This window comes from Setaria italica, chromosome V, assembly GCF_000263155.2.
Source record: "Setaria italica strain Yugu1 chromosome V, Setaria_italica_v2.0, whole genome shotgun sequence".
Classification (NCBI taxonomy): Eukaryota; Viridiplantae; Streptophyta; class Magnoliopsida; order Poales; family Poaceae; genus Setaria; species Setaria italica.
Window position 1 is genome coordinate 3,666,086 of NC_028454.1, and position 25,353 is coordinate 3,691,438.

The following is a 25,353-nucleotide window of genomic DNA, read 5'->3' on the forward strand; positions in this document are numbered from 1 at the left end:
AGGACAATAATAGAAGGGAAAAGAAAAACTCTCCCAACCCGAACAGAATGGCAAGATCCCGTGGAGCACAAGAGCGGAGAGCCTGTTATTTGTACAGGGGCCTATACGCAAAATTGCCCTCCCTCCCCCACGGCCGTCCCTTGTGTTCCCATCGAGCCCATCTCTCCGCCTCTCCGCAAGGTGCAAGGGCGCAAAGACGCAAACCCCTCGTTCCCCAGAAACCCTAGCCCTCCATCCCCGCGCTCGCCGAGTCCCTCGCCGCCGCCATGGGCTCCGGTAAGCGCGCATCCTCCGATTAGCGCTCTTAGGTTTTCCTACTCTCGATTTGGTGAAACTCTGATCGCGGGTGCTCCTGGTGGTGATTGATTAGATGCGGACATGGAGGACTACGGGTTCGAGTACTCGGACGAGGAGCCGGAGGAGCAGGACGTCGACATCGAGAACCAGTACTACAACTCCAAAGGTTCGACCTCCTTCTCCTCGTTGCGAATCGGGTGATTCTCAGAAACGACCGCGGCCGGATTATCTGCTAGTTGTATACTTGTTGCGCATACGCATTCTCCGACGGTACTGGGCTTGAGTTCTGATGGATGGATACCACTTTTGTTAAGTGTGCTTGCCAATCTAGCTGTGCCTCTGTTCCTTGGTGAGTGAAGTTCAATATGAGGAGGCATGTTTACATTGCCATCTGCCGCAGGGAATAAACAAGTTAAATTGTTAGTGAAGGACGTCAGCAGGTTGTCCAGTTTTTGCGTTTATTCTTGTTTTGAGTTTTCTTTCTATGGCGGCATGGTGGCAACTGTGACAAGGAGGCGTTGCCGCTCTGTGGCAGCTAGCTGAGCAACCCTTGCTCGATGTTAGCCCTATTGCCTCCTCTGTAACCGAAAATTAAAGTTTGGTTCGTGCAGAATTTTCCTTTACAACTAAAGAAAGGTGACACACAGGAATACCGATTACCAAATAGGCAAATACGTTACATCTTTTCTATTTGTTACCAAAAATCAGTGTCACCTTTGGTGTTAGTTGGGCAGCTGGCCTGGCACCTAATTGGATATAGGTCGGCAGAGGTGTCCTTCTAGTAGGGATAAATTGGCTAGGTGTCAGAGGGGGGTGGTGTCGCCTAGTGCCTGGGCAGGCTTGGCAGCTGCCTGGGGGAACATTGCTAGAAGTCAAAACCGCTTTTTAGACATGAATGCAACGTGGTTTCATGCAAAATTTTAAGCTTGAGAAGGATTAAATGAGAACACCAATTTGAATTATCAGTGCTTTAATTAGTTTAGTCCATTTCAGAATTTTTCACATGCTTCATGCTTTCATCTAGTTATTTTTGCATCCGGTTTATTGGTAAGTTAATTCATCTGCTACACAGAACATTCTAGAATAGAAAGATAAATATATCCGGTTCCTCTTTAATGTTGGAAGTCGTTCTTCTCTTCCCTTCAATTTAGTCAAGGATTCTTGGATTTGCCTTTTACTGATTCAAGGATCATTAATGTGTGACTACACCTTCAATGCAAATGACGTGCCACTAATCTCACTAGTTCTTTGTATATGCAAGATTCCTTGTCAGCATATACCTCAGTTTTTCCTTATTTTCCACATAAAGTGTCACATCGCTGTAAATATCATATTCTATGGGTTTTTTTAACCATAACAATACATTATATGAAGATTGAAGAAGTCAAAACCCTACATTTTTTACGGTTTCTTGTAACATTGAATTTAATCTGCAGATGAATTTCCTCAAAATGTATAACAGAAACATTCTTTAGAAGTCAATCAATTTTTTTATTATATAGACTTATTGGATTGGTTTTATCTGTATGTTTTGTATGAGCCCAATAAGTCTCTTACATCTGCAGCACCTAAATGTTAGGTATGTGCAGTTAGTCCTGCCTCTTTTAGTTCATGGAACAGTAGCTATTCTTTGATCTGTGTGATGGAATCAGACTGAGGCATGCATAGATTTGGTGCTTAAAGGACAACAAAATTGTAAACCCAATTGTAAATGCTATTACTACCTTTCTGCAGGTATGGTTGAGACAGACCCAGAGGGTGCACTTGCTGGTTTTGATCAAGTAGTCAAAATGGAGCCAGAAAAGGCTGAATGGTAAATGTTAATTCAATCTATTCAACATTCACTATTCTGTTTCATTTGCTTTTGGTGTTCTGGGGCAATATTGATCATCTTGGTGAATACTGAGTAAGCCCAATCTAATGTAGGATCGGATTTAGGAACTCAAAATCTCAAATGTTCACATACTGATATGTTTTGGATACTTATATATGCAAACTGCTGCTCACTAATTATTATTTACTTTGGTCCTGTGTCTGAAGTTTAGGATCTAAGGTGAGCCATAGGAAAAAGTTTATGTCTTTATATGATCTTGCCAGGATGTCTCCAATGTATCTTGCGGCCCAAAATAATATTTAGCAATACGGAGTGCTGACTATTCCTGCCTCATGACTTTAGTGGTCGTTGCAATTTCCATGATGAAGAATGTAAATCTCGAAATACATGTAACCTGAATGGTGTGACCTGTATTTGCCTGTGCACATGTTATTGTAGAATAATAAATTACTAGGCTGGATGGACTGATGAACCAGATAACTGGCCAAGACAACAAGATTTAAACCTGTTTTTAACTCGTATTTGTATTGAGTTGGATTTCATTTATGTCAGTTGCGGGCCTTTTTTTATCAGTTTAGGCTGCCTCAAGCTTTTTAACATTGGTTGCATGAAAAAATATCTCCATAGCACGAAAGAAAAAAGAGGGGGAAAGAAAAAGAAAGGCTGAAACGTAGAAACAAACTTGAGGTTGCTTAGTTGCCAGTGGAACCCTGATAAAATAATGAAGGATTATAAATTTGTCTGATTGGCAAAATATCTTAATTGCTTATTTACCAACTGCCTGAATTTGGCCCCTCTGTTTCAAGTTTCAACATGTTCCACCCTGGTATCGGGTAAACTTTGGTCAAAACATGATTCATGAACATTACTGTGTGTTGCACCTTGTCTAGTGAAGTTAAAAATGTCAATTCTTTAACCTCAGTGGCTACTTTATATCTGTATAACTAAACAGTCACACTTTCTTCAGCCACAGTTTTTCTTTTGTGAAATTAATTGTATTTATTGTTATTCTACCATCATTTTTGTTATCCTTGCACTTCTTATGCTTTACCCTGTAACTTTGTCTTTGTAGGGGATTTAAGGCTCTCAAACAAACTGTCAAGCTTTACTATAAGCTGGTGAAATACAAAGAAATGATGGATGCCTACAGGGAGATGTTAACATACATAAAATCTGCTGTGACCCGAAACTACAGTGAGAAATGTATAAACAACATAATGGATTTTGTTTCTGGGTCAGCTAGTCAGAACTTTTCTCTTTTGCAAGAGTTCTACCAGACAACACTGAAAGCGCTTGAAGAAGCAAAAAATGAGGTTGGATTTGTTGCATTACAAGAACTAAAATTTTATGTGCTGAATGGTTCTTTATAGCTTTTTATTGTTTGTGGTGCAGAGATTATGGTTCAAGACAAATCTGAAGCTTTGCAAAATTTGGTTTGATATGGGGGAGTACGGTCGCATGAGCAAGGTCATTGGATCAATTCTTTAGTCAATACTGTTTCATGGCAATAAATTTGCTTTCATTATTAAATTATTTCCCATGTTTTCTTGCTGGCAGATACTGAAGGAGTTGCATAAATCTTGTCAAAAGGAAGACGGTTCTGATGATCAAAAGAAAGGCACACAGCTTTTGGAAGTCTATGCTATCGAAATCCAAATGTACACTGAAACAAAGAATAATAAAAAGCTTAAGGTAAGGCATCCTTGTTTGCCTATTTGCAAGTGTCTCTTTAGGTTATGGTTTACTATAATATTTTGTGTTAAATTATTGTGGTGTGATGTTGTTTGTTTCTGAAAATTGTTATTCTATTATTCTCCATTTTGTTGTGTCTTCTAATTACTTTACCTTGTGTTTTTTTTTCTAGTATAGATTTAGAGTTGTTAGATGCTATGCCCTTGCATTTTGACCTATATTTGATTGCCTTTGTTTCACAAAAGGATTCTTCACTCTTCGCTTAAAGAAGGGTGTGAATATATCATAATAGTACATTAGTGCTGTAACTTGTAAGAATTGTTGCCATCATGCTGATCTATGCTGTCTGAAATTGGATGGAACACTAAGTTTCATCTCAATTTCTGGGAGGCTTAGTTTTCCTAGCTGAAATTGGATGGAATACCTAACTTTATCTCAATTTATGGAAGAATGTTTAGCTATTATTATGATATTAATATGTTGTGCACACCAGCGCATTCATGGGATAAAACATGTTTATTCTTTTCTGCTTTTGTAGCCTTAAACCCTCCAGATTGATACTTTCTTGTCCAATGCCATTTATTTGCTTAGTACTGTGCAAGAATCATGCTTAGATTGCTGTTTTATTGAAATGCATTATCAGAATTCTCAAGTGAATCTCTGTTGCAGGAATTGTATCAGAGGGCTCTTTCCATCAAATCAGCGATACCTCATCCAAGAATCATGGGTATAATTCGTGAATGTGGTGGGAAGATGCACATGGCTGAGAGGCAGTGGGCAGAAGCTGCGACTGATTTCTTTGAAGCTTTTAAGAACTACGATGAAGCAGGCAATCCACGGAGAATTCAATGCCTCAAGTAATTATTTAAACCTATGCACTTCTCTCCTTCTAGGCTCCTACATGGAAGTTGGAGACATAATGTGATCCATATGAGCATTTTTTTCCTCTGAATCAGATATCTTGTCCTTGCCAATATGTTGATGGAATCTGAAGTGAATCCCTTTGATGGACAAGAGGCCAAGCCGTAAGACATCCAATGATCCCCGCATAAATCTTGTAGCTTGATTTTCTACCACCCTGAAAACTCTAATGCTTGCAGGTATAAAAATGATCCCGAGATCCTTGCAATGACAAACTTGATTGCAGCGTACCAGAAGAATGACATCATGGAATTTGAAAAGATCCTAAAGGTGTGCCTTTGTTCCTGGATGCTCTTTTTTTTCCAGCTCTTGATTTTCTGTGTACTTGTTCTCGTTTAACTGTTAATGAATTTTTGGCAGAGTAATAGAAGAACAATAATGGATGATCCTTTTATCCGTAACTATATTGAGGACCTATTGAAGAACATCAGAACTCAAGTCTTACTCAAGCTTATTAAGCCATATACGCGGATCAGGATACCGTTCATTTCACAGGTAAATTCTTACCCCATGCCCATGATATTCTTTGTGAAAAATAAAGGGCATGGAATTGCACATTTTGCTGGTTGTTTTTACTTTGCCCTACCATATAAATTTGAAAATTCTCTGCTCTAGCAAAAGTTGTGAGCCTGATTGCTATTTAGGATATTATAAAAGATGCTCAAGCTCAAGCTTCAACATCTTTTTACAGTGTTGAATGGCAGCAATTATTAGATCACCATCTGCATTTAAGAACTAGATTTACAGTGCTCGATGACAGCAACTAATCTTATCACAATCTGCATTTAGGAACTCAATGTCCCCGAGAAGGATGTCGAGCAGCTCTTGGTATCTCTCATTTTGGACAACCGTATCCAGGGCCACATAGATCAGGTGAACAAGCTGCTAGAACGTGGAGACAGGTGTGTAGTCCCAACTTATTTCCTGTTGCTTCAATACTATGCTGTCTGCGGCCAGGTTCAGATGTTGATTCTTTTTTTTTTGTGTGCTTTTTTGCAGGTCCAAGGGGATGAGGAAGTACAATGCCATTGACAAGTGGAATACTCAGCTGAAGACCATTTACCAAACGGTGTCCAACAGAGTTGGGTGAGACGGCTTCTGGCTGTCGTGTATTTGCACTCATGAGATATGTTGATAGCCTGTTTTGGGGATCTGAGGGCAAATGCAAATTGTTTTGACGCTTGAGGTAGAATGTTGGATCTGGGTGTAATGTAGAGCTTGAACTGAACCCAGTGTTTTTAGAGTCCGAGAGACTTTACTATGGTCCAAGCCAATTGCCAGAGGGGAACGATTATCCATCTGGTTGCCCTACTTTTCGTGCAAGCCTCTCGAGTCCTTCACATGCCGAACCTGCTGGCCTCCGTGCTTAATTTAATGTTTCCCAGCAACGCGTCAACAAATTATAGTCGATTTAGGTGGAATCCATTCATGTTAGAATTAATTTTCCAGTTTTGCTTCCTCATCAAACAATTGAAATCTTGCTTATAACTAATGTACAGTGAGGTGGTCTGGGCTTCCGTGACATCCATGTATTCAACCTTGCTATGCTGGCAAAACAAGGTTGGAGGCTGTTGCAAAACCCAGATTCACTGTGCGCTGGAATTCTGAGAGCAAAATGTTATCCACAAGGAGATCCGCTGCGAGCAAAGCACTCGGGTGCAATGTCATACACCTGGAGAAGTATTATGCGAGGTATACGGGTACTGAAGAACGGTGTGATTTGGAGGATACACTTAAAATTAGCCATGAAGGAACACAAGCCCCCACCTGAAAGGAGTACGCATTGGTCAAGACCAATAGAGGATACACTTAAAATCAATTCTGATGGCGCCTATAATGGCAGCACGGGTACGTTATACCGTGATGTAGAGGCCGGGATGTTGAACTCTAAAAAATAATGGCAGTACGGGTGCTGGAGGGTGGGGCTATGTGATTAGAGACAGTAGTGGGGAGGTGATTCATGCTGGTGCTGGCCGTGTGCCGTATCTGATGGATGCTTTCCATGCTCAAGTTCTGGCATGCTTGGATGGTATTAAAGCAGCAGGTGACAGGGGAATGGTGAAGGTAGAGGCTGAAACAGATTCACGCATGCTCAAGATGGCGATTGAAGGGAGGGAGTTCTCTCTAGCACCAGCAGGAGGGCTAATCCACGAGATCAAGTCAATTATCTCGAATTGGTTTATGCAATTTTCAGTAGTGTTTTGTCCTCGAGTCTGTAATAAAGTAGCGCATGCTTTGGCAGCGCGTGGGTGTAAGTGTTCCCCAATTGCCGACCTGTATTGGGACGGTGTGCCTGAGGGTAAGGAGAACCTGGTGGCCAGCGCGATATCGCTGAGTCCTTAAGTTAATGGAATCACTATTCCACTCAAAAAAAAAGGGAGATGGTTCAGACGCAAGTGCACAACATGAGACTGTATCTATCGCTAATCCAGCAATTTTTCTTATTACTCCATCCTACCAGTGTTATTAAGCGTACTTGGAATGTTTAGTGTTACATTATCTAAAAAGAAGTAACTTATACAGAGTTGTTTGCAGTTTCACTTGATTTTAAACAACATTATGCTTTAACCCACAAGTTATGACTTAAGAGCTGGTGAAGCTATCTGCACTAGTTATGACAGAGCCCCGCAAGGCTCATAAGCGAAAAAGTGTAGGCTAGTACACTCGCAGTTCTAAACCGAGGCCTGAAATCTGACAAGTGCCTCTGATTTAACCCACAAGTGATGAACCACGTGTACATTGCTATGAACGCCTCAACGCACTCGACATGTTGAAAAACGGCTTGAATGTCAGAAGTAGCCCGATTATCGACACCATGTTTATCATCAGGAACAGGATCTGATCACCTGCATCAATTTGTTGTTTTTCAGTTGCCTGCCATCCTAACAGTGGTAATACTTATAAGCCATATCCATCACATGTAACTTTTACATACCTGGTAAGAACAGTCCAGTCATGTGCTTCTGAGCCCACGAAAACCTGTAAAAAAAATTAAATTACGCAATTCTTTTTTTCCGACGAACTAAATTACGCAATTCTGAAAAAGGCAGTACATTTTTGTCCAGGTAAAAAGAAAGGGTAGTACTTACAAAATTCCTGCTGCCGCTGGAGCCACACCTTTGAACAATGACATGATAGTCACAGAGATGCCATTCGCGACGCCTCTTTGTTCTTGTGTCTACACATGTTTCGTAAGAGAAGTTAGAATCTAGAAAATTGAACCCCAAATGTATTGAGCACAATGAGCCTATCAGACAGGATTGATACTTACCACTGCGTTGTTTTGCAGAATGTTGCATGCAGTAGTAATGGTAGCCTGTTTATTGCCCAAATATACATCACAATTTATTCAAAATAAAAAATTCCTTGAAACAGACTAAGTTTATTTTCAATAAGAAGATTGATAAAACATGTTTACATGCATTAGAAAAGAAGTTGACTCACAGAGAACACATTCTTCAAAAGCGAAGCAATGCTGATTAGTATTTTGAGCTCCGTCTCTTGTAGGTTGGCCATGAAGGGGTATGTTGCGAGGAGAAGTATAGACAAGACCTACAAATCAATACCCATTTAAATTTGGCACTTGAAAAGATAAATGGCATTAAAGATGATTTGCTTCAATACATCTCTTGCTTTAATAAATATTTATTTATTTATGTCCTGCGCACCCAATCAGTTTCCATAAAAAGAAATCAGACATACTCCACCACCTAATATTCAAATCTATATCTAACCATAAATTTAACTTATCTTATTGGGTTGATGCATACTTGTTTCCCCACTGAACATTAAACTACTTTAATTTGTTTAAGATTCTTAATCTTTTTATGAGTGTACTGAAGCAAATCTCACAAAGATGCATTTCACATACCGCCACGGGACGTAATGGCCTGATTGATCCGAAATACTTGACAATGAAAGGATAAAGGGCAAGTTGATATACAAGAACACCAACACCTAGAAAGATCAAGTGAAATTCTCGTAAGGTAAATAATTCAGCGGCAGATGCTACTGGAAGTGGTAAAAGCATGCATGCTATTTATGTCTTGATTTTATTTACTTTGCAGGTTATGTTTCTCTCTTTTTTGAGAAAGGGCTGTGCTTCATATGCACAAGAATTATTTTCTTAAAAACTAGCAAAAAAATATCACATACCTGAGACGGCCAGCACAGTACCGACATCCTGTGAGGTCAAATTCAGGCCCCGGAATTTTCTGCTGCTAACTGCCCAGAGCGAAAATGTCTGAAGATGATATTCGGAGAACATATTAGGATCCTCTCATATTGAAGAAGTGACTCTCATGATCACTTAATAAAGATTCAGAAATAGAGAATAGAGATCACCTCAAGGTAAGCTGTGTCATGGAGACAAAAGATACAGTAGATGATTATTGCTGACATCAGTTGCCAGTTCTTTAGCAGGTTCTTTGTAGATGTGTCACTAGCCTCTTTAGCTTTTCCACCTTCTAAGTTTGAGTCAGCAACTTGTGCCTCCAGCGCATCAATAGCTTCTACTTTTTCATCATCATGGAAGTGCAGTGTTTCCTGAGAAAAGGGATAAATGGTAAGGAACTTTCTCAAAATCTTATGAAAATTTTGGAAGAAATGCTTTGTACTGAACAACGGTGTATCATTCCTGTTATATTTCACTATTTTCTTTAAGAGACGTAGCCATTTTGATTTTCATTGAAAAAATCATAAGGAGATAGTGTGGCATACCGGAAGCCATATGCATGCAATACAGGATCCAGCTGCTAGCATCGATATGAAAAAGCTTGGAAGGAAGTATGGAAACCTGAAAGTAGACACAAATTCCAAAGGTTTATCTTATGCGCAAGAAGATACAGAAACCAATGTAATACAAATAGTATGAGCAATAATTTACCTCCCAAATATGGACTCCTTTGAGAAAAGGTTTGGGTACTTCTCTGCAGGCTAATACAGGATAGAGGATAGACAATGTTGGTCATGTATTTTTTGCAATGGTTGCTTTATAAGACTATAAAAAGTGCAATTGTCCTCACCTGTGCAAGAAACCCTCCAATAGCTGGTCCCATAACAAGAGCTATTGCTCGCGATGAAGTAACCTAGGACATAGCGTTAGACCTAAGTTAGCTGCCTACAAGTAAGGATAGACACTACGAACTGAACATTTGTTCAAAGTAAGAAGTTGAAGGTTTGAAATTCAAAAGTTACTAGGGATTGTTCTTACAAGAGATATTCCTAGAGCTTGGTGCTCTTTTCTGCAGACTTCCGTAGCGTAGGCCTGGAAAATACATATGCATCCATGAGCATCTAATACCTACTGTCATTGGCTAAGTGGGGCCAGCAATCGAGACAATTTACCTTGATTGGCCCCAGTATACCACAGAGCAACCCAAGCAACCCCCTAGTCACAATTGCCATCCAGTAACTTGTGCTAAGGCCAAAGAGTGTGTTGAAAACAATCCTGAAAAATCAAAACCAAGTTTACTTCAGCCTATTTGCTGATGGAGTACTAACTAACTGAGCATGATCCCATAATGTGGCTGAATGTTCCCTACACTGAGAGAATGCTGATCACAATGCAGGGCTTCCTTCCATACTTGTCTGCAAATATGCCCCATGGAACAGAAGTGAAGGTCCTGGCAAGGAAATAAGTTGCCCCTGGAGCCACAATTACAGTCAGTAAGACAGTAAGTAATGACGACAACTATCATCAAACTGAGATAATAACTGTGGTCTACTCAATGATTTGAGGAATGTGCACATGTATCCTGATTGAGGTTAAGAGTATGATAATATATAAAATCGGGATGCGAAATCTCAACCATGAGAGGAGACATCACTCACCAATAAAACCAGCATAGAACCCGATATCCTGCTCTTGCTTTGCGATTTTCAGGTCTCTGATCTGTTGTATTGCAACAACAACAAAGTGACAAATAGTTGGCAGCCATCATATTCCAGAATTTAAGGGTTGCAGGTTCTTGTATGTCAATGAAGATAAAGGTTCAGATTCTAAAATGTATATACATACCATGAAGTATAGATAAGGGAACGATGACAGGATCGGCAGAGCTGGAACAGCAAAAAGGGTTAGGGGTTAATACAACAAACAATTAAAACTGATTTGATTTGATTGAACTGAAGAACAAGGGAAAAGAACGTGCATCAATGCCCACTGTGTGAATCAAGCTCTGACAACAAGAGCGCTATGGCCACTCTGCATTCCAAGATGTTTGACAAGATGATCAGATCAACGCCTAGCAGTGTTGGACCCAGCCCAAGACTTAGATGGTGCGGAGGAGAGATTAGGTGTCAGGTAGATAGGGTATAGCAGCAGTATTAGAGAGACCGCGTTATGCAATTTTTCAAAAAAAGACGTGGCTACTGCTGCTGGAGGCCCACCATCTTAGCCCAGGCCCAAAACTGTGCAAGCCCATTGGACTTCGGCCTTCGGCCTGCTTGCACCCGGTAGAGCGCGCCTCCGGTGTGCAAGGAAACCACACTTAAACTGGAGACTAATTCGTCGCAGGAGTATATGGCGGTCATGTTGGTCGTCTGTCATATGTACTCCGGTGAGTCATCGGCGGGCACGTCACCGACGAACAAAATACTCCAATCAAAGTTACTCCAAATAAAACACACCAAATTGAAGTAGCCGAGAAAGAAGGGGATATATCTCATATCTGTGGGGGATCGACATGGACTAGTACGACTCACTGGAGGTGAGGCAGACGATCCAGATGTAGAAGAAGTTGCGGTAGGGGATGCCGGTGCTCATCTTGTTCGCCTCCTCCAGCCGGCACCCGGGGCACCCCTCGCGGCTCCTCCGCTTCGAATTCGTCCCCAGCAGCGGCGCCGCCACCGCCTCGCCGCCGTCCATCCCGCCGCCGGTCGGTCGATACGATGATCCTCTCCTCTCCTCTCGCCGCGCCGCCCGCCCGGAACAAGATCGAGCACGGCGGGTCGTCTTGCTCGCTCTCCCTTGCAGCTACTACATACGAGCGGTGGCGTTAATCGTTAACTAGCTGAAGGAAGAAGATGCAAACTGCAAAGACTCTGCGACGCCCAAAAATCTTGGCATCCGGTGCCCAACTCTGCACCCGGTACCTTGATTATTAAATTATCTCACGTACGTGCTGTTCACCCGGCTCCTTCTACCTCAGCACCTCGCAGGCCATGCTGGGGCTGCTACCGCGCTCCTCCTCGCATATATTGGCCAGGATGGAAGCAGACAAGCTTGGTTAGGATTTTTGCACAGCTCGTCTAGGACGATGTCGCAGAGCTCAAATTGGGGATGCAGAGCTCCCTATTGGTTAAGAGAGACAGAGAGATTTGCATTCGATTCTTTTGGAGAAATTGGGGAGTGAGACCGTCGAGGAGGAGCAGTTTTAGTCGTCCTCGTCAGTGTAGTTGATGGCTGATTGGCTGCAGGCGATAGATTCTACCGGCAGTGCTCACTGCTCAGGTCGTTCTCGTGCGAAGCATCGATCGGACTGAGGAAGAAGCGAACAAGATGCGCAGGCGGAGAGGAAACGTACATCTTTTTCTTTCCTTTTGCTCTTGCCGGTCCCACCCTCCCACCTTTGGCACTAAACGTGCTAGCGCTTTTTGACGGGCGAGCGAGCGAGGAGTTACCGACGACCTTGGAGTCGCATGTATCTTTTAATCTTTGGGTACGACGGCAATTGAGAAATTACGAGTGGAGCAGCATGCTGGGGAAACACCTTCGAAATCCCATTTGGAGGGACAATTAACCCTGACGGTTTGTTTGATTGTAGCGAACTCTAAGTGTAGAGAAAAGGAGGACGGAAATGAATGACCTTCAGGACACGACGGTGGTGGGATGGCCCTCGCGACTCCCTCTAGGAAGCTGCTGCGTTCGGCCCATTTTCAGCACGGGTTATCCGTGACAAAAGACCCTTCAACCTCCAAAGGAGCCAAGCACGCGTCGGAAGACCACGTTAGCCGCCACATGGAATGAAGGAGCTGTATGAGGAGCCAGCTGAAAGAGTCCTTTGCCGTATTCCCCGTTGTACCCCGGGATATTCTCGATGGGATGGCTGGTTCGAAGTAAATGAAAGTTAATGTCATTTAGTGCTCTTCTTTACATTTCATTTTATTGTTTTGGTGATCTCAATTTTGGACTGGTAGAATAAGAATAGGACAGACACTTGATTCTCTTCTCCCGACGAAGGGGCCCTCACCCCTTCGGAGGAAGAACTCGCAGGCTGTTGTGACGAAGTCCACTTCGAGGCTGTTTGCACCAACACAGCAATCGCGCCTGACACACATCAGGGCAAGTGAATTCTCCCTTCATGTAAATGGACGGCGTGAAGGGGGAAAAAATCCATCCAACAATCGCAGGCAAATGGAAGAACAGTGCACATACGTGAACTCATGAAGAGAGAGCTGATTGCATCCATCAACGTTTCAGTACCCAATTTGGACAACCAGTGCAGAGAAGTCACATTCTCGACTGGGAGGCCCACAATTTAGAGAGACACATGATCTTGAGCATTCGCAACCCCCATTCTCGGAGGAAGAGATATTGGCAGCAGTGAGAGAAATAGCTGCAGATAAGGCCCTGATGGCTACATTGGGGCAGTTTCTCAAGGCAAGCTGGTCAGTAATCAAAGATGATGTCATGGCAGCAGCCAGCAGTGAACTTCTTCCATGACCAACATGATCAACATTTCAACAACCTGAACTCAACACATCTGATCCTCCCGATTCCAAAGAAGCCAGATGCAAAGTGTGTCAGACTATGGACCCGTCAGCCTCACTCATAGTGTTGCAAAACTTACCTAGGAGAAAGACCATGGCAACTCGGTTGGCTGATAGTCTGAATCTACTGGTTTCAAGAGCACAAAGCGCGTTCATTAAAAGTTCAGGATTAGTATGCTTGCCGACGATGCGGCATTTTTTCCTCAACCTGTCATGGAAGACGTGATGTGTTTGCGCTTCAGAGTTCAGACTTCAAATTGGCACGATCTCCGGTATATGAAGTGCAAAAATGTTACTATAGTTAGGTAACTAAAACTGTTCTTTTCCCCTCGATCCTTACTAAGAACAGACTAAGAACTGTGCCTAATTGTGAAGCGTGTCAGTGAAGCCAAGAACAAAAACGAAATTATCGTACTGTCGACTTCAAAACTTAAATCTGACAGGAGAAATGAGAGCACGAAACTTTACAGGATGGTAACTGATGGAATCAGTCTGCTGGTAACAAATGAATTAAACGATGCCAAATTATAAGCCGTTCCTGACCTTACGACTGATAAACACCAAAGCTGCAACAAAGAATACGTCACTGCCTGTGTAAAAATAAAGTACCTCACAATTAAGAATACAATGCGTGAACACCTAGTGGTACTTCTGGCTGCTCCTTGCAACTTTAGCTAACATTACCTAGCTGGGCATGTTTGATGTGCTTGAGGCATTTCTTTGACAACCTGATATACTCTTGGCCTTGGAGGGGTATGCAACTGGCCTGCTACATTGACCTTTTCGTTCCATGCAACGACCATCCTTTACGTTTCTCTACTTATGAACTCAGTGTTTCAGCAAAAGTCAATGAGCATGGATCTGGATCATAAAGAACATCCACACCATATTTGCAACTTCAAGAGAATGTTGGTTCTCTGCAAAACATGGAAAAAGAAAAGTGAAAACAAACCTTTGGGACATCATGCCAAATTGATCAGTTACATTTGGCAGGTTTCTTTCCAAAAGCCGCATGAGTGCAAAATATATGTTCATCCTAAAGTGAGGGGAGCAGGACATCAGAAGTAATTGCAGCATAGAAACAAAAGAACACTGCTGACATCTAGCGCTCATCTCATACACCCCTTTGACTAATCACTAAAAGAAAACCTAAACAATGAAGGCTTGTCTGTGGATAACTCAAATGCTTCATTACTACAAATCATCCAAATTACTGGCACTAGCATAAAAATGATCATCCTTGCATAGATGCCCTTAGCCACACCCCTCCTGAACATGGATAATATGATCCAGATTTGTGACCTGTGTGCCAAACAGGCTGGACCAGTGAATGACAATGAAAGCAAGTTATAAAATATACAAGTCCTATGAAACATGACTAGACATCGGTATGAACACGACAGCTTAAGATTGGAATAGCAAGACTGCAGAGATCCAAACATCATGGTGGTACGGCAATACAACACAAGGGCTAGTAGAAGATACAAGGCTGAACCTGGTAAAAAAAGATTGAAGCAATTTAAACAGTTCTCCCAGCCTAAAATTAGCAAAAGGTTTTAGAGTAAAGGTTTGCCTTTTGCTAATACCGAAAACAGCAAATCAGGATCCAGTAACAGATGGGGTCAACAAGAAACAGTTACAGTTACAGCTTACATGTAGAAAATGGCAGGAGCTTCTAATTGCCGAATTCTCATTCCACATAGTCAGCATGTCTATTTTGTTATCTACTTCAAATCAATCTCAATAGTTTCGCTCTGCTCAAATAACTCATCAAGATCTTTGAATCCACTTGATGTGTGAAATTATTAAAAAAAAAACTAGCCCATTTGATGTGTTTGGATAAAACCCTCTGGAACATAAAGGTAAAATTTAGTTGAACTGAAATCAAATTACCAAAGCAGGAAAGAAGTGTCATGATCATTTGTGGCTACATGGTGGACCACATGGAAGGAAAGAAACAGGCGGGCATTACAGGGAGTCAGGGACAAGAGCTCAATGCAGAACAAATTGCTTGCGGCATGGAGGAGGACAACAAACAGAAGAAAGAGCATACTGTGGTCCGTGTGATGCACAGCCATACAGGCAGATATCAGAGAGGACAATGGACACGGGGAAAAAAGGAACTTGCAAGTTGCAACTAGAGAGACCATCGCCTGCTTCTGCACTAGCCCTGCATTATAGTTTAAGAGGGGGCAGTCTACGATACAATTAACTGGAGACAGCCTTTTCTTTAGATGAACTGGAAACAGCTCATGCCATCCAAGAAAATAAGATCTATGACAGTTTGCAGTTATGACCAAATTGTAAACTACAAATAATTTGTGTCAGTGAACTGAAAGGAATGCAGGACTATTGCTCAGGATCACAAAACCAATGTCATGGTGCAAAGTCTTTCTAAATTGGGGTCAAAGTAGGCAAAAGTTGAACTTGTGGATCTGTCATACATGTAACAGACAGACATACTGCAATGGGATCAACTTGATTTTATATCTCACCCACGGCCTCAAAGGCTGCAGAGTACTTCCCTGAAGGCAGTAGGATCTTTCAGGCTTATGCTAAATCTGAAGCCCAAGAGTGAGAAGGTATCATGAAAGGCTGAAGTTTTATGCAACCTACACAGAATGTGCACATACAAAAATTGGCATTAATACATCATTTTGCCTCCTGCGACCTGCGCAACCAATTAAAAGTGAACTATGAACTGGCCCCAACCTCAAATGGTTCATGAAACCACATTGGAGCCATTCCACAACTGGAGATGCCATTCCACAGGCAAGCACGGCAAACTCTGATGTGATTGCGAGCAAAACTGGGACGAACTCTGCAGTCACACAGCCGCGCCCGTGATTCTGCTAGAGTACAAATAAATCTGAAACCGACCTACAACGGAAACGTACCTCGCTGCTCCTGCTGATTTACCGCTCATCCAAGGCCAAACCCCTCCCCCACGCCCGTGAGGAAAACCCCCGCCGATCCCGGTCGCAAACTGCGTCGCTGGCCGCCGCCGCCGCCGATTCCGTTCGTCAGGTTCGCGCTGCAGAATGATGCGGCTCATAGGGCCCGGCCGGGTTCAAAAGACCAACCCAACAACCCGGCCCGACCACTTGAACAAGTCAAATACCCGTCCCCCCGCCCCTCTCTCCTCCCTTCTCCCCTTCTTGTCTTCCTCCTCCCTCGCGGCCTCGCCCAAGAATCAAGAATCCCCCGCGGCTCCCACCCCACGCCCAAGAACGCCGGCACACGCACTCGGCCTCCCGCATCTCTTCTTGGTCTCCTTCCTTCGTCTCCCTCGCGGAAAGAAATCAAGAATCCCCGGCCGCTGCCACCCCACGCCCAAGAACCAAGACTCGACGGTCGCCAGGGTGTATTACGATTTCTTGCGCAAGGCGTGGTGCTCGTGCTCGACGCCGAGGCAAGGGCGATGGGGTTCGACTGCGTGGACAACGACAGCTGGATCTTCTCGCCCGCACTGTGGGGCGACGTCGACGAGGCCTCGGTGAGGAAGGCTTTCGACGGGCCCAGCGACGGCCGTCTCTCCATCACCGCGGTGCGTCGCTGCTACCACCGCGACGCGCGCGCCGTCAGGTTTCTGGATAGCACGAAGGGGCGGGGCGCGTGGGCCTTCGGCTGGTACGGCGCGGCGGCGCACCACGTCCAGGTCGCGGCCGACGGCGGCGACCTGACGGTGAACTGGCCGCTGCTCGGTGCTGTTCGCGCGCACGAGCGCGGCATACACTTGTCCGTCCAGGGAAAGCCGATGCCAAGGTGACTTCGACATTGCCTTGCTTCTGTAGTTCTGTTCTTGGTGACTTCTTGTTGTTTGCCAAGGATCTATTTTTCGATCAGTAGATGGAATGGACATTTGGACAATTCAGTTATTGCTTTTGGTGACCTTTTCTTTGCCAATTGCCTAGATTCTATTTTCTGTTCTTGATGGATAAATGGAAGTGACTAGCTGTTTGCCTAGTTATGTCCTCTGTTCTGGATAGGCAGATCGTATCAAATGCCAAAGTGACTAGTTGTTCGCCTAATTTTGTTCTTCAGAGGTGGATCATATCATCATCCTGTTCTTGTCCATATGCAGGGTAAGGTTCAAGCTATATTCTCTTTACTAAATACTTCTATCACGTTTTGTTTGCAGTGTCGAGCTTTCGGTGGCGAGCATGAACGATCAGCAGACCGCCCACCTCCTGTTCTGCGTGCTGTCGCCTGGCTTTCCGGAGATCATCGATGCCGGGTCCCCACAATCTCAGGCCAGCAGCCCCCTCTTCCGTTCAGGCACTGATGCCATGGAGAATCCCACGTGGCATGTCATCTGGGAGAGCTCAGCAGGAACACAAATACTTCCACTGTACATGGTCAGTTTCAGGCCTACCCAACGTTACAAGAGGACAGGGTCCCCGCATGAGGAGGCTTCAATTCAGAAGAAAGTAAGGTTAAGCGTGTAGATAGATACAGAGGGCTCTGCAAGAGTGGCGTTACAGGAAGTGAAGAAAGCAGCTTTGGTGTGTGTTCCGCAGTTACAAATGAGCCAACATCATATCTGAAGAACGACTTCTTGTCGAAATTCTGAGTGTGTTTGGTTTACTGAACAGTTGCTGTAGATTTTTTGTTTCTACTATGGATTGCAATTAAGGTTCTGCAGTTTTACTTCTGTGAAGTTGGCCCTTTGCTTTATTGACAACATGAAGCCTTACTGGTAAAAGGGTGATACTTCAGGAGTTGAACAATTCCTGAAACTTGGATGACATGGAGTGTTTGGTGTTTCCCTTCAACTGGTGCTAGACCGCCTGGTACACAGCGCTTAGTAGAACATTGTTCGGATCTCAATATTTTGCGCATTTGCTCATTATTAGATTTCTAGAAGAAGATAGTTGTACATTATCCGATAATTCGGTAAACTTGAATCTAGAGTGCTCATTTACATCAGCACAGATGATACTAACTGTTTCCTATTCTATTCGAAAAAAAAGAAAGAAAACTGTTTCCTATTGTAGTTGCCAAAGGCAATAAAAGAGAGAGTTTTGTAGAAACTTTTCTCTCGAACCGGTAAGAGAGCATCCCGTGATTTATTAAAATGGAACAAAACATGGTCCATACAAAAAACAAAAGGTAGAGAAAAAACAATGAATCAAGAAAAGGGAAAAGGGACCAACATGGTCCAGTAAACATGTTTGTAGAAACTGGACATACAGCAAACCTTCAAAAGCGATGCTATGTTGATAAAGCATCTTGAGCTCTAGCCCATGTAGGTTTTCCATGAAAGGATATGTTGCAGGGAGAAGTGTCGATAAGACCGTACAAATCAGAAACAAATTTGAATTTTGGTAATAAGAAATGATAAATGATCAGATTAAATGAAACACGCATTTTAGTGCTGGAGTTGATGAATCAGATCGAAGAAATATATTGACAACACTGGGGATTTGCTTCGACGCACCCTCTTCTGGAAGAAAAATAATATCATGGGGAACACCTCTACAATAACCAGCATACTCCCTTACCTAATAGTATTGAAATATATATGTTCGTCGAAAAAAGGAATATACATCTAATAATAAATTTTATTTGATTCATTTTATTCAGTTAGTACAAACAACTCCGACTCGATGGAGTTGGCGGGAGTGAGTCGGTCGATCAGGTTGCCAATTCCGAATTTCCGATGGGAACGGTGCACCCTGTATAACCTATAAATTCATGAGGCACGGTACGTAGCAATCCATCCGATCCGATCGATCGACAACTCCATCAGTGCGTGCAGCCCCTAACTGATCGAGCTAACAAAGCTATGGAAGAAGAAATTCTCGTGGATGGATTCTCTACTCAAACCAAGGCCATGCGCATGCGCGACGCCGCCTTCGCCGCCGACACCATGGAGGAGTACCTAGACCTGATCTAGGACTTGATCGAGCCCGCAGAGTCGTCACCGATGGAGGATCATCAACAACAGCATCATCAAGAAGAAGAAGAAGATGAAGCAGCAGGGATCGCGGAGCTGGACCTCTTCTTGTCGCGCGTCATGGAGCGACCGGACGAGTTTGACTTCCACCCGCGCTTCGGCTCCTCCACCAAGAGCGCAGCGCCCATGGAGGGCCCCGAGGAAGACCGGGAGCTGATGGACGAGCTCATCAACAGCCTCATGAGCATTCCTGACGTTGAGGGAGGAGACACCGCGGCCATGGAGGACGACGAGGACGCGTGGGCCAAGGACGACGATGACTTGGACGGCTTCATCCAAGACATCGCTGAAGGAGGCCGCCACGCCAGCGTTGTGGCGCTGTTAGATTAATGGGCCACGGTGGCCTATTAATAAATCAATTATTCAATTAAATCCCAAGCCCCCATTCACATTGTGGTAGTTACATTTGGAATAAAACAACCTTGGAAGTTGTGAGGTTCCAAACCATTATTCACAAGTTGATGACTAGTAACTGATGCAGTGTTTAGTGATTAGTAACTGACGTGGATTAAAAGGCTGATAATAAATGACTACTAACTGTTGCTAGTTGATGACTGGGTTACCAGTTGATTGCATGTCAAATAATGGCAATGAATCTAGACATCCAAAAAACTTCTAGTGTCTATAAAAAAGAGGCAGTCCTTCCAGGCTTCCGAGTGCAACATACCAATCATCGAGCTTTCAGCCTATTGCTGCGCTACCTTTTTGTTGTCCCCGTTTTGGCGTTCTGTGTGCCTAGAACACATCGGAAGAGTAGGCCTCCAAAGCTACATCCTTGCCTAAGACTCTGCACCTGAGGAGTAGAAGGGCGATCAAGTTTTTGGGAAGCGCATCTGCGCGACTGCTCGTTGCGCACCTCTTCTTCCTAGAGGCACAACTGCATGGCGAACATTTGCACGGCATCGACTTTGATCGACTACACCGAATAGGCTCAAAATGCTGAGTAACAACGCATCTGGTGCCACTGACACTAGCCCCGCTGCAGGGTACTTTCTCATAAACTTTCTGGTTCGTTACTTGTTTTCTGTTATTTCTATTGCATGCTTTATATTCATTGTTATAGACACAAATATTCATGCTCCTATTTATGCTATCGTTTATGTCATGTTTTATTTTATATCTTGGATTAAAATAAATTATAAAATACCTATAATTCCAACAATCCAAAAACTGGATAGGGCTTTTTCGGTTGTTGGCTTTGCTGCACAATTGAAATCGATTATTTTTTACAAGAGATGGGTTGGCAGACTTGAGTTGTGGCTCATAGCTATGAACGTGTGATTCATTACCAAGGAGCGTCCTAAGGGACTGCACACCTCTGCAGAGGATAGTGTGTACATGTCTGCTGACAATTTGTTCAAAGGGGCTGTGATCAGTGTTCTTGCTGAAAACTTGGTCGAATCATACATGCAGCATCCCTCTAGCAAGGCGTTGTGGGATGCACTTGAGGCAAATTTCAGAGTATCCGATGCGGGTAGTGAATTGTATATCATGGAGTAGTTTTATTATTATAAGATGGTCGATGACCGTCCTATAGTTAAACAAGCTCATGAGATACATGTGCTTGCCAAGGATCTCAATTACCTCAGGTGCCTGCTGCTGGATAAATTTGTGGCCGGTGGCATCATTGCCAAATTGCCTCCTTTGTGGAGAATCTTTGCTACTACTCTGAAACACAAGAGATAGGAGTTCACTGTAGTCGGTCTGATCGACACTCTTGATGTTGAGGAAAAGGCGAGAGCAAAGGATTCACGTGCGCATGGCAACAAGGGAGGTTCTAGTGCTCATGTGGTGCATAAAAGGAACTTCCAATCCCACAACAATAAGGGCAAAGCGTAGGTTGAGTTTCAACACAAGACTGCTCAGACTACCAACTTTAAGAAGAAGAAGAAGAACAAGGAAAAATGCTTTGTGTGCGGTGGTTCTGACCATTGGGCCAAGGACTGCAAGGACCGCAAGGACAAGTAGCAGCACGAGCAGAAGAAGTTTGCTAATGTTGTTATTGGCGATGCTGAGAAGGGAACATCAAGGTATGATAATCATGCTACTGTTCTTTCAGTTTGTCACTTACCAAATTGTTGGATTGACACTGGAGCTAATATACATGTGTGTGCTGATATTTCTTTGTTTTCCTCTTACCAGGTCATAGGGAATGGATCCGTGTTGATGGGGAATGGCTCAGGTGCTGCTGTTCATGGTATTGGTACGGTTGATCTGAAGTTTACTTCAGGAAAGACCGTGCGGCTAAAGAACGTGCAGCATGTCCCCTCAATAAACGAAAATCTTGTTAGCGGATCTCTTCTTTGTAAGGATGGTTTTAAGTTGGTGTTTGAGTCGAACAAGTGTGTTGTGTCTAAGTTTGGTTCCTTTGTTGGTAAAGAATATGAATGTGATGGTTTGTTTCGCTTGTCGTTATCAGACTCTTGTAATAAAGTTGTGAATCATGTATGTAATGATGATGAATCAAATATTTGGCATTCAAGGTTTTGTCATGTCAATTTTGATTGTATGTTGCGGCTAGCTTATTTGAGTTTAATTTCGAAATTCACTTTGGTCAAAAATTCTAAGTGTCAAGTGTGTGTGCAATCTAAGCAACCTCACAAGCCTCACAAGGCTACCGAGGCGAGGAACTTGGCAACGTTAGAATTAGTTCATTCAAACTTGTACGAAATAAATGGTGTGTTGACTAAAGGTGGAAAGAGATACTTCATGACTTTGATAGATGATTCTACTAGATACTGCTATGTGTACTTGCTTAAAACGAAAGATGAGACATTTAATTTTTTTCAAGATCTATAAGGCCAAAGTTGAAAATCACTTGAGAGGAAGATAAAACGTGTTCGATCGGATCGAGGTGGAGAGTATTTCTCTAATGAATTCAATTTATTTTGTGAGAAACATGGCATCATTCATGAGAAAAGACCACCTTATTCCCCTGAGTCAAACGGAGTGGCTGAAAAAAAGAATCGTACTCTAACTGAGATGGTTAATGCCATGTTAGAAACAGCCGAACTTTCTTGGGAACGGTGGGATGAAGCCATACTGACTGCTTGTCATACTCTTAACAGAGTTCCTATGAAAAACAAAGAGAAGATACCATTCGAGAAATGGAAAAATAAAAGATTAACACTCTCATACCTGTGTACTTGGGGATGCTTGGCAAAGGTTAATGTACCATTTGCTAAGAAACATAAGCTCGGACCGAAGACAGTTGATTGTGTCTTTCTAGGCTATACTTTTCATAGTGTCAGATATAGATTCTTGATAATAAAATCTGGAGTACTGGACATGCATGTTGGTACAATCATGGAGTCCAGAGATGTCTCATTCTTTGAGAGTATTTTTCCTATGAAAGAAACATCTAGCAGTTCTAGTCATGAATTTATTAATTCCCTTGAACATAATGATATAATAGTACACTTTGAACAACCACATGAGGAAAATCATGAGAAGGATAACAATGAAGGAACTCGAAAGAGTAAAAGACAAAGGATTGCAAAGTCTTTTAGTGATGACTTCATTATGTACCTTGTAGATGATGACACTCTAAAAAAGCATTATGAGGCTTATGGATCTCTTGATGCTGACTATTGGAAGGAAGCAATCAGAAGTGAGATGGATTCCATAATGTCTAATGGGACTTGGGAGGTTGTTGATCGTCCATACGGGTGCAAACCTATAGGATGCAAGTGGGTGTTCAAAAAGAAGCTTAGGCCTGATGGTACTATTGAAAAGTATAAGGCAAGGCTTGTGGCCAAGGGTTACACTCAGAAAGAAGGCAAAGATTACTTTGATACTTACTCACCAGTTGCCAGATTGACCACAATTCGAGTACTACTATCGTTGGCTGCCTCACACGGTCTTCTCATCCATCAAATGGATGTTAAGACAGCTTTCCTTAACGGAGAGTTGGATGAGGAAATTTACATGGATCAGCCTGATAGATATGTAGTAGAAGGTTAGTAAGTAAAGGTGTGAAAGTTGTTAAAATCTTTGTATGGCCTCAAACAAGCGCCTAAGCAATGGTATGAGAACTTTGATAGAACTCTCACGTCCGTAGGCTTTGTTGCGAATGAAGTCGACAAATGTGTGTACTACCACTTTGGTAGGGGAGGAGTGATTCTGTGTTTATATGTTGATGACATATTGATCTTTGGAACTAACCTCAATGTGATTGAGGAAGTTAAGAGCTTTTTGTCTCAAAATTTTGAGATGAAGGACATGGGAGTGGGTGATGTGATTTTGAACATTAAGGGAGAAGGTAATGGTGGGGCTACATTAATACAATCCCATTATGTGGAAAATATATTGAGTCGCTTTAGTTATAGTGACTGCAAGCCTGCTCCCATGTCTTACGATTCTAGTCTGATATTGCGGAAAAACAGAAGGATCACAAGGGATCAATTGAGATATTGTCAAATCATTGGCTCGCTAATGTATTTAGCTAGTGCTACGAGGCCTGACATCTCATTTGCTATGAGCAAACTCAGCAGATTTGTTTCAAATCCTGGAGATGATCATTGGCGTGCTCTTGAGAGAGTAATGCACTATCTAATAGGCACCGTGAGTTATGGAATTCACTATGTTGGGTATCCTAAGGTACTGGAAGGCTACAGTGATTCAAACTGGATATCAGATACCGATGAGATAAAAGTCACAAGTGGATATGTGTTCACACTTGTACGGACCCACTCTGTTAGAGATGCAATCTCGCCTAAATATGCATGGTAGGTTGGTAAACACCTTAATGTGATCCGAGTGGCTTATTTTAAGCAAAGATGTTAACCTACAGAAATATCTTTTGAGGAGCACACCTATATGAGTGTGACTGCTAGTCACAGTTTATGAGGTTGGGTAATCTCTAGAGACTCATGAAAGGCTAGAAGTATGACTTATATGCTTCAACCAGAGGGGATGCATTTTGCAGCCTAGTATCGGTAAAGGACCTAAGTGAAACTTGTTCGCACAAAACTGGCAATTCAAGGCATAGTTCATTGTTCAGTTGTGGATAAATGTAGCTTATACTCTAGGTGGATGTTCAACCTTAATAATATCTCCATTGAAAAACCGATATATCAAACAACAGTAGAACTGAACATGTGTCTTGGAATTTAGTGGGGATTGTTAGATTAATGGGCCTCTGTGGCCTATTAATAAATCAATTATTCAATTAAATCCCAAGGCCCATTCACATGGTGCTAGTTACATTTGGAATAAAACAACCTTGGAAGTTGAGAGGTTCCTAACCATTATTCACAAGTTGATGATTAGTAACTGACGTAGTGTTTAGTGACTAGTGACTGACGTGGATTAAAAGGTTGACAACAAATGACTAGTAACGGTTGCCAGTTGATGGCTGGGGTTACTAGTAACTTACCATTTGATGGCAGGCCGAATAATGGCAATGAATCTAGACACCCAAAAGACCTCTAGTGCCTATAAAAGAGGCACTCCTTCCCAGGCTTCCGAGTGCAACATGCCAACCATCGAGCTTTCAGTCTACTGCCGCGCTGCCTTTTTGTTGTCCCCGTTCTGGCGTTCTGTGTGCATAGAACACACCGGAAGAGCAGGCCTCCGAAGCTGCACCCTTGCCTGAGGCTCTGCACCGAGGAGTAGAAGGGCGATGAAGTTTTTGGGGAGCGCATCTGCGCGAGTGCTCGCTGTGCACCTTTTCTTCCTAGAGGCGCAACTGCATGGCAAACATCTGCACGGCATCGACTTTGATCGACTACACCGGATAAGCTCGAAATGTTGAGTAACAGAGCATTTGGTGCCGCCGGCACTGGTCCCACTGCAGGGTACTTTCTTCGTTACTTGTTTTCTGTTATTTCCATCGCATGCTTTATATTCATTGTTATAGACACAAATGTTAATGCTCCTATTTATGCTATCATTTACATCATGTTTTATTTTATATTTCGAATTAAAATAAATCGTA

General features: G+C 42.9%; 3 protein-coding genes and 1 long non-coding RNA gene across 8 annotated transcripts; 2 read left to right on the forward strand and 2 right to left on the reverse strand.

The window, feature by feature from the left end:
* Window positions 1-111: 111 nt before the first annotated feature.
* On the forward strand, window positions 112-6,140 carry LOC101773527 (COP9 signalosome complex subunit 2). Its single transcript, XM_004967623.4, has 12 exons — window positions 112-276; window positions 371-463; window positions 2,032-2,110; window positions 3,204-3,444; window positions 3,524-3,598; window positions 3,689-3,823; window positions 4,493-4,680; window positions 4,780-4,848; window positions 4,924-5,014; window positions 5,105-5,239; window positions 5,534-5,646; window positions 5,744-6,140. Exons 1-12 carry the CDS (start codon window positions 267-269, stop codon window positions 5,832-5,834), a joined length of 1,320 nt encoding a protein of 439 aa, XP_004967680.1. The 5' UTR covers window positions 112-266; the 3' UTR covers window positions 5,835-6,140.
* A 1,016-nt stretch (window positions 6,141-7,156) lies between these two features.
* Window positions 7,157-12,206, reverse strand: LOC101773942 (probable peptide/nitrate transporter At3g43790). Of its 4 annotated transcripts, none has more exons than XM_012846384.2 (18): window positions 11,840-12,206; window positions 11,450-11,720; window positions 10,764-10,804; window positions 10,577-10,637; window positions 10,288-10,390; window positions 10,091-10,193; window positions 9,957-10,010; window positions 9,769-9,831; window positions 9,630-9,679; window positions 9,464-9,539; window positions 9,089-9,289; window positions 8,900-8,987; window positions 8,616-8,701; window positions 8,189-8,296; window positions 8,016-8,060; window positions 7,834-7,922; window positions 7,680-7,723; window positions 7,157-7,590 (listed from the first exon to the last, which is right to left on the reverse strand). In XM_012846384.2, exons 2-18 carry the CDS (start codon window positions 11,610-11,612, stop codon window positions 7,487-7,489), a joined length of 1,479 nt encoding a protein of 492 aa, XP_012701838.1. In that variant the 5' UTR covers window positions 11,613-11,720; window positions 11,840-12,206; the 3' UTR covers window positions 7,157-7,486. The 4 variants fall into 4 exon arrangements, with proteins under 4 accessions (XP_012701838.1, XP_004967681.1, XP_004967682.1 ...); XM_004967624.3 differs by having other exon boundaries at window positions 11,450-11,723; window positions 11,866-12,205; XM_004967625.3 differs by having other exon boundaries at window positions 11,450-11,723; window positions 11,840-12,205.
* Window positions 12,207-13,893: 1,687 nt separating this feature from the next.
* Window positions 13,894-16,558, reverse strand: LOC111257292. 2 transcript variants are annotated; one of them, XR_002677717.1, is made up of 3 exons: window positions 16,354-16,558; window positions 16,169-16,277; window positions 13,894-16,068 (listed from the first exon to the last, which is right to left on the reverse strand). It is a non-coding gene; the product is annotated as an uncharacterized LOC111257292 (long non-coding RNA). The 2 variants fall into 2 exon arrangements; XR_002677716.1 differs by having other exon boundaries at window positions 16,169-16,558.
* A 56-nt stretch (window positions 16,559-16,614) lies between these two features.
* LOC105914357 (probable inactive poly [ADP-ribose] polymerase SRO2) lies at window positions 16,615-18,161 on the forward strand. Its single transcript, XM_012845893.2, has 2 exons — window positions 16,615-17,221; window positions 17,598-18,161. The coding sequence occupies exons 1-2, from the start codon at window positions 16,878-16,880 to the stop codon at window positions 17,902-17,904; spliced, it is 651 nt and encodes a 216-aa protein (XP_012701347.1). The 5' UTR covers window positions 16,615-16,877; the 3' UTR covers window positions 17,905-18,161.
* Window positions 18,162-25,353: the final 7,192 nt, after the last annotated feature.

Coding starts and splice junctions, on each gene's coding strand:
- LOC101773527 (XM_004967623.4), top strand. Junction 4,681..4,779: donor CGGAGAATTCAATGCCTCAA/GTAATTATTTAA, acceptor CCTCTGAATCAG/ATATCTTGTCCTTGCCAATA. Junction 5,015..5,104: donor AATTTGAAAAGATCCTAAAG/GTGTGCCTTTGT, acceptor AATTTTTGGCAG/AGTAATAGAAGAACAATAAT.
- LOC101773942 (XM_012846384.2), bottom strand. CDS start 11,612: ATGGACGGCGGCGAGGCGGTGGCGGCGCCGCTGCTGGGGACGAATTCG. Junction 10,638..10,763: donor TCCCTTATCTATACTTCATG/GTATGTATATAC, acceptor GCAATACAACAG/ATCAGAGACCTGAAAATCGC. Junction 9,290..9,463: donor TTGCATGCATATGGCTTCCG/GTATGCCACACT, acceptor CCCTTTTCTCAG/GAAACACTGCACTTCCATGA.
- LOC105914357 (XM_012845893.2), top strand. CDS start 16,878: ATGGGGTTCGACTGCGTGGACAACGACAGCTGGATCTTCTCGCCCGCA. Junction 17,222..17,597: donor CAGGGAAAGCCGATGCCAAG/GTGACTTCGACA, acceptor TTTTGTTTGCAG/TGTCGAGCTTTCGGTGGCGA.